This window comes from Scyliorhinus torazame, chromosome 1 (genome assembly GCF_047496885.1).
Source record: "Scyliorhinus torazame isolate Kashiwa2021f chromosome 1, sScyTor2.1, whole genome shotgun sequence".
Lineage (NCBI taxonomy): Eukaryota > Metazoa > Chordata > Chondrichthyes > Carcharhiniformes > Scyliorhinidae > Scyliorhinus > Scyliorhinus torazame.
In genome coordinates, this window is record NC_092707.1 from 391168028 (window position 1) to 391175409 (window position 7382).

Here is a 7382-nt window from a genome sequence, read left to right on the forward strand (position 1 = left end):
CGTCACTAATGGAGGTAGGCAATCTCTGTGAACCAGTAAATTTCCTGATCCATATGGCTCATCACTGGACCACAAGGTAAGGGAAATGTGAACATGGTGTCCATTAGCAAAGATGGAAAATTGGAAGATTTTGATTGATTGAAGGGGAATAAAGAGACTGCAAGGAAATGAAGATGTAAAGGCAGTACCTGAATTTATCCTCTCCACCATTTTGTCACTGTGGTCAATTGAAAGAATGGAAAAATAAAGTCTTGTATTTATGTGAGATTATATTTATTACCTAAAACAATATCCGTGCCCTGAGCCTCCTTAATGACATCAGTCACACATAATGCAGCCTGCAAGTTATCATTATATCATGTTATCGCTATTAATCATCAGTAGGAGATGCAGTTAGCCAGTTTATGGAACCTTAAGTAGCTGTTCCGGCTGAGATAGGGCCTCATCTCTATTAATGCCTAGTCTGAGGATAGTTGAAATGGTCCAGGATAACCAATCTCATTTTTGTCACTTAAACTGAAGAGTAAGCACATAGCAGGCAAGTTTCCTGAGGATCACTATGTATTAGTGATGTTGTAAACACAGTGGGATATGTTTCCTCTGGCTATTGAGTATTATTGACATTGTAAACACAGTGGGAGGCTTTACTCCGGTCATAATTATTGGTAGAATTGTAAAACACTTGCTAAAAGAACCAAGTTCTAATTCTGTGGGAAACAGTGAACACACCAAACCTCCCCACATGGCATTCAGAGGTAATCATTCGTTATAGCGGCACTTTAAGTTGCGTTTATGGTATTAAACTGCTTCAGGTAACAGAGCTCTGTAATAGCCTGGGTTCCTGGCGTTGTATAATTTACTCTAGTTATATTGCGGAACAGTCTCCACAGCACTGATAGGCAAATGTTGGAACTGTGCAGTAGTCCAAGTCCCGTGCTTCATTTTTGCATGCCTGATGTTTGTTTTTTTGTTGTTTTTTTTTTCAACAAGGTTTCATATTTTATTTCAGATACTGAAGATTCAATTTGGGGCAAAAACTCAAAAGGTTGGAGTAGTCAGAACACAAAATGCTCACGTGGATATAGTCTATTTGTTTCACATTGACACAGCCATTCATAAGCTGCTAAAAATGATTCCTGCTCCAACTTTAAAGTTAAAAACATAAACGTTCAGTTGAGGCTGTACTGATGTCGGCCATTGGTCGCTTATCTGGATTGTTCATCTGCAGCCATTAAAACATGATTAGTTCATTCAGTTTTGAATTTCCCTCTTATATATGGGATACGGTCAACTATTACTCTCCAATCTGTAGCGTACACCAGTACCACACAACCAACACCTCCCCATGTTGCCATTGTTGGAATCCAGGGGCGTCATTCTCCGACCCCCCGCCGGGTCGGAGAATGGCCGTTGGCCGCCGTGAATCCCGCCCCCGCCCCCGCCGAAGTCTCCGAAGGGAGAAAAGTCGGCGGGGCGTTAATGGCGCCGCTGCCGCGGAGAATGTCACGGGTCTGCGCAAGGCAGCCGATTTTCGGCCTGCCGATATTCTCCCTCCCGGATGGGCCGAAGTCCCATCGACGTGATGACCGTTCACGTCGACGTGAATCAAACCTCCTTTTCATCGGCGTGACCCGGTGCTCCAGGCTCACGCCGACCAGCGAGGAGGTGAGTGACGGCCTGGGGGGTTGGCTCTGGGCAGGAAATGGCGTGGCCACAGACTGATTGCGTGAGGAGAGGTGTGTCTCGGCTTGTGTGTGTGTGCGGGGGGGGGGGTGGTTAGAGGAGGCTGGGCTCCGGGGGAGTGCCGGGAGGGGGTCCGTGCCGGGGTGGAGGTTGGGGGTTGGGGGGGGTCCGTGCTGGGGTGGAGGTTGGGGAGGGGGTCCGTGCCGGGGTGGAGGTTGAGGGTTTTGGGGGGTCCGTGCTGGGGTGGAGGTTGGGGAGGGGGTCCGTGCCGGGGTGGAGGTTGGGGGTTGGGGGGGGTCCGTGCTGGGGTGGAGGTTGGGGGTTGGGGGGGGGGTCCATGCTGGGGTGGAGGTTGGGGAGGGGGTCCGTGCCGGGGTGGAGGTTGGGGAGGGGGTCCGTGCCGGGGTGGAGGTTGGGGGGGTCCGTGCTGGGGTGGAGGTTGGGGGTTGGGGGGGGGGGTCCGTGCCGGGGTGGAGGCTGGGGGTTGGGGGGGGGTCCGTGCTGGGGTGGAGGCTGGGGGTTGGGGGGGGGGTCCGTGCTGGGGTGGAGGTTGGGGGTTGGGGGGGGTCCGTGCCGGGGTGGAGGTTGGGGAGGGGGTCCGTGCCGGGGTGGAGTTTGGGGAGGGGGTCCGTGCCGGGGTGGAGTTTGGGGAGGGGGTCCGTGCTGGGGTGGAGTTTGGGGGTTGGGGGGGTTCCGTGCTGGGGTGGAGGTTGGGGAGGGGGTCCGTGCCGGGGTGGAGTTTGGGGAGGGGGTCTGTGCCGGGGTGGAGGTTGGGGAGGGGGTCCGTGCTGGGGTGGAGGTTGGGGGTTGGGGGGGGTTCCGTGCTGGGGTGGAGGTTGGGGAGGGGGTCCGTGCCGAGGAGGGTGATGGGAGGGCAAATGAGTTGGTCCACCTGGTGGCAGGTGCCAGCCTCCAACAGTTGGACCCATGCGGTCCATGCCACCTGGCTGGGGGGAGGAGGGGATATGGGCAATGATGACATGTCGTCGTTCCCCTCCCCCCCCCACCAGGCCGTCATGTTTTCAGACCATCCAGCGATGTTGGCCGCCGTGGTGGCAGCCGCTCATGTCTATGTTGCCCTGGATGAGGAGGAGGAGGAGGAGGAGCGTGCCAGAGAGGCGGCGCAGGCTGCCGCAGAGGGGCAGGCGGCAGCCGCCCAGGCTGGAGGGACACCTGACCGACAGGACGAGGAGGGGGAGGAGGACGTCGCGGCCCCACGGCAACGGAGGCACCCGAGGGCACCCAGTGTGTACCGGCCCCGGCAGTCATACCAGGACCTCACGGACCGGGAATGCAGGAGGAGACTCCGGATGAGCCGGGAAACCGTGGCACACATCTTCCACCTGCTGGCACACCTGTCACCGCGTGGCACTGGCGGGGGACACCCTCTCCCCGTGTCCGTCAAGGTTACGGTGGCCCTGAACTTTTATGCAACGGGGTCATTCCAGGCACCGAGTGGGGACCTGTCCGGCATATCGCAGACATCGGTGCATCGGTGCATCCGGGCAGTGACAGATGCCCTTTATGCCATGACGCACCGCTACACCCGCTTCCCCGTGGACCGGGCCAGCCAAGATGCCCAGGCCGTGGGCTTCTCTGCCGTTGCCGGGTTCGCCATGGTCCAGGGCGCGATCGATGGGATGCACGTCGCCGTGCGGCCACCTGCAGATAACAGGGCCGTATTCACTAATAGGAAGGGGACCTATTCGATGAACGTACAGGTGGTCTGCGACCACCGCATGATGATCCTGCACGTCTGCGCCCGTCACCCAGGCAGTGTACACGACTCATTCGTGTTGTCGCGGTCATCCATCCCCGGCATGTACGAGGGACGCCATCCCCGGCTGAGGGGCTGGTTGCTGGGCGACAGGGGCTACCCATTGCGATCGTGGCTGATGACGCCTATACGGAGGCCACGCAATGAGGCGGAGAACCGCTACAATGATGCCCATGTAGCGACAAGGGGAGTGATCGAGAGGTGCTTTGGCGTGCTGAAGATGCGTTTCAGGTGTCTGGACCTCTCTGGGGGCGCCCTCCAGTATCGGTCAGATAGGGTCGGCCGCATCATTGTGGTGTGCTGCGTCCTGCACAACATAGCCCAGCAGAGGGGCGATGTGCCGCAGGCAGAGGAGGGCGGAGTGGAGGAGCAGCAGGAAGAGGCGCAGTCCTCCCCAGATGAGGGGGATGGGGGCAATGGTCAGGGCAGACGGGGTAGACACAGGCGGGTGGCTGTCCACCGTTACCGGCTGGCCCAGCGGGCATGGGACAGACTGATAGCCGCCCGCTTCACTGACTAGATGGGCGTGGGAATCGGGTAGTATGGCCACAGACCGCACACCATGGCAACAGCCGACCACCCACACCCCCCACCCATCCACCCACCCAGCACCCTCACCCCCCTCCCCAACCCCACACACCCCCCCCCAATTGCTGATCCACAGGTGGCACAACGGGCCGGGCTCACCCAGTTGCGGGTGGACGCGTGTCTATCGCAGGCCATGGAGGATGATGACAACCCGCCCTGCGATGAGCTCCTGGCTCTACATCGTTGGACTATGTCTGACCCATGGCCACAGTACCACCATCCACCCGGACCATCCCTGCATGCGGCTGTGACACTGCAGCGCACGGTCCCGTCCTCTGCCCGGGGGATGTTGATGGCGGCCCAGGGAGAAGGGGGCAGACTCACCTGGGGCTGAGGTAAGACCACCCGTCACACACACACTTGCGCTCAACGTACATGACACGCCCGCACACTTTGGACAGAGCACAAAGGCAGCTTCGGTAGGTGTAACATTGACTTTAATAACCAAAGGAGTTCATGCACGTGCCCTAGCCCCTAAAACTCATCTGTGCCCTGCACCTGTGCCAACTTATTCAGTGTCTAATTGTTTGGCCTTACGGGCCCTTTGACTACGTCTACGTGGTTCCCCAGACGGTACAGCAGAACTGGAGGTGGACTCCTGTGATTCCTGCCCTCTGACACTGGATCCCTTTGGCGGCCGTTTCCTGGGGCGTCCTGGCCTAGATGGGCCAGGCTGCGGCCCGGGCGACTGGGATGGCGAGCTGCCAGCCTGTCCTGCCCGTTGCCCACCCGATGCACCTGGGACGGAAGGGGGGAGGGGGGGGGGTCCGAGGTGTCGCGGTGTACCGGGACCTCCCCTACAGAGGGAGCCGGGACGGACCACACCACCTCCTCCTCCCTCGGGGTGCCCGATGGCCCCCAGGCCTCTACATGGGTGGGGGATGCGAACGGACTGGCCATCCGACGCACCCCCGACATCTGCCGCTGCCAGTCCTGGAGGCCCGTGCTGGTATCGACAGGGGTCTGCAGGTTTGCAGCCATGGAGCCCAGGGGGTTGTCAAACCCTGTCTGTGACAGTGCGACGCCGGCTCGCACATGGCCACTGGCGCCGATGCCCTCAGCGATGGCCTGCTGAGACTGGGCCATGGCCTGCAGAGACTGGGCCATGGCCTGCTGAGTCTGGGCTATGGCGTTGAGCGCCTCTGCCATCTGGCGCTGGCACGTGCCTCATGGCCTCCTGTGAGAGGGCAGCCATTTCCTGGGCCACAGACGCCGCCTGCACGGAAGGCCCCAGGCCTCGCAAACCGTTCCCCATGTCTGACACCGTCGCACCCATTGCCTCCACCGCGGACGCCACCCGTGCGGTGTCAGCCTGGGTGGCACGCATGACCGGGACCACTCCCAGCTCCTGGACGCGGGTGGACTCCTCCACCTGCGACCGCAGCCGCCGCAAGCCACCCGTCACCCTATTCGCTTGTCTCCGTGTCGGTGGTTGCATCGGATCTATGTGTGGGTGTGGTAACTGCAGGAACCCGGTATCCATCTGGGCGGCAGATGTTCGCTTGGCCTGGGCTGCCCTCCGACCGCCCGGTCCCTCTGCTGCTCCTACCTCCACCTGCTGTACCGGGATGGCTGTGTTGTGCGCACCAGTGAGTGTACCAGACGCCTCATCACTAAAGTGCCCAACCGTGGTGAGTGGTTCTGCGATGGTGGAGGGTGTTGGTGACAGCAGTGGCGTTGTGTCGTGCTCTTCATCCCACTCTGACTCCATGGCACTTTGGGGTGGGGGTTCGTCTCCACCCATCCACTCTGAGTCAATGTCCGGTATTTCGTCTTCCCGGGTAGGGGTGTCCTGGGTAGTGCTGTCCCGGGTAGTGCTGTCCCGGGTAGTGGTGTCCTGGCTCGGATGTGACGGGGGCCTGTGGCTGCCTCCCTCATCGCTGGGTGGTCGCTCCCGCACGTGACGGGGGTGTCGTCTCCCTGTTGCTCCAGGTCTCTCCGTCTCCAGTGGTGTGTGAGGGCATCCTGTGGGCGTCGCATTCTGGAGGGCGCGGGTCTCTCCGTCTCCTGTGGTCTCCGAGGGGCATCCTGCGGGCGGTGTGCATCTGCGGGATGGGTGCCTGGACGTTTGGTCCTGCGATACACAATGAAGCATGCATGGTTAGACATCAGGCAGTGATCAGGTGATACGGGGGAGGGGGTTATAGGGGAGGGGGGATATGGGGACGGGCTGTTGGTGGCTCACTTGCTCGTGGGCCCCCGACCTCTGCATCAGCAACCTCCCGGTCCTCAGGACCGCCAGCCAGTTCCAGGGCCCTTTCCTCGTGTACGGTCAGTGGCCTCTCATCAGCGGGCCCTCCTCCAGTCCTCACATGCTCCCTATTGTTGTGTGCGCGCTTCTCCTGTGGGGGGGGGGGGGGGGGGGGGGTGGTTGCAGGGGTAAAAGGCAACAGTGTTAGGCAGGTATATGAATGCACGCCATCGGTTGCGCGTGCATTGCAGAGGTTAAGGTTAGGGCTGGATTCACTTGGGGATATGGGGGAGGGGGGGATATGGGGGAGGGGGGATATGGGGGATGGGGGGATATGGGGGATATGGGGGGATATGGGGGATGGGGGGATATGGGGGATATGGGGGAGGCTCACCCTGCCTGCTCTGACGAGGTCGTTCACCTTCTTGTGGCACTGGGTGCCTGTCCGTGGTGTCAGGGCCACAGCGGTGACGGCCTCTGCCACTTCCCTCCACAGACGCCGGCTGTGGCGTGGGGCAACTCTGCGGCCGTGCCCGGGATACAGGGCGTCCCTCCTCTGCTCCACCGCGTCCAGGAGCGCCTCCACATCGCGTGACTCGAACCTCGGGGCTGAGCGACGGCCAGCCATCCAGTCGGGTGTTGCGGTCGGGTGTTCTGGTCGGGTGGGGGGAGAGCTGCGCGGCCTTATGAGCCGTCACGCCGTGCAGCGCGTATGACGCTGCACGGCGTGAACCACTGCGCAAGCGCGGATCCCGTTACGTCGCTGCTAGCCCATTTCGGGCCGGAGACTATCGTCCCATTTTTATGACGTGACGCAAGTGGGGTTTGCGCCGTTTTTTGCGCCAATCGGCGGACTTTCCGCCGATAACGGAGAATTTCGCCCCAGTTCTTTATCAACTGGACGTATCTGGGTCCGATTAATTTGGCCAACATCCCGGTACCGCTCGCTGACCCACTCACCTGATATTTGTTAAACAGTGAGGTAGGTTGTTACTGCCAGGCAATTGGGAAATGACAATGCCAGCCTGGTGCAGGCAACTCCATAGAATTAATCATACAGCACAGAACACAGCCATTCAGCCCATCATGCCTCTACCAACTCTTTGGGTGGGTTATTCAATAAATCCCTCTGCTCTTTCCCCA

At 59.9% G+C, this 7382-nt stretch overlaps 1 protein-coding gene across 2 annotated transcripts; it reads right to left on the reverse strand.

Moving 5' to 3' along the window:
• Positions 1–1230: 1230 nt before the first annotated feature.
• LOC140409497 (cytochrome b-c1 complex subunit 10-like) lies at positions 1231–7172 on the reverse strand. Of its 2 annotated transcripts, none has more exons than XM_072497924.1 (2): positions 7127–7172; positions 1231–1369 (listed from the first exon to the last, which is right to left on the reverse strand). In XM_072497924.1, exons 1-2 carry the CDS (start codon positions 7170–7172, stop codon positions 1248–1250), a joined length of 168 nt encoding a protein of 55 aa, XP_072354025.1. In that variant the 3' UTR covers positions 1231–1247. The 2 variants fall into 2 exon arrangements, with proteins under 2 accessions (XP_072354025.1, XP_072354062.1); XM_072497961.1 differs by having other exon boundaries at positions 1231–1363; positions 7121–7172.
• Between the last annotated feature and the right edge of the window lie 210 nt (positions 7173–7382).

What these genes read in the sequence shown, in the direction of transcription:
- LOC140409497 (XM_072497924.1), bottom strand. Translation starts at nt 7,172, where the DNA reads ATGTTGGCCAAATTAATCGGACCCAGATACGTCCAGTTGATAAAGA. An exon ending in ATACGTCCAGTTGATAAAGA is followed by an intron (nt 1,370 to 7,126) that starts ACTGGGGCGAAA and finishes GAGAATGACGCC; the next exon opens with CCTGGATTCCAACAATGGCA.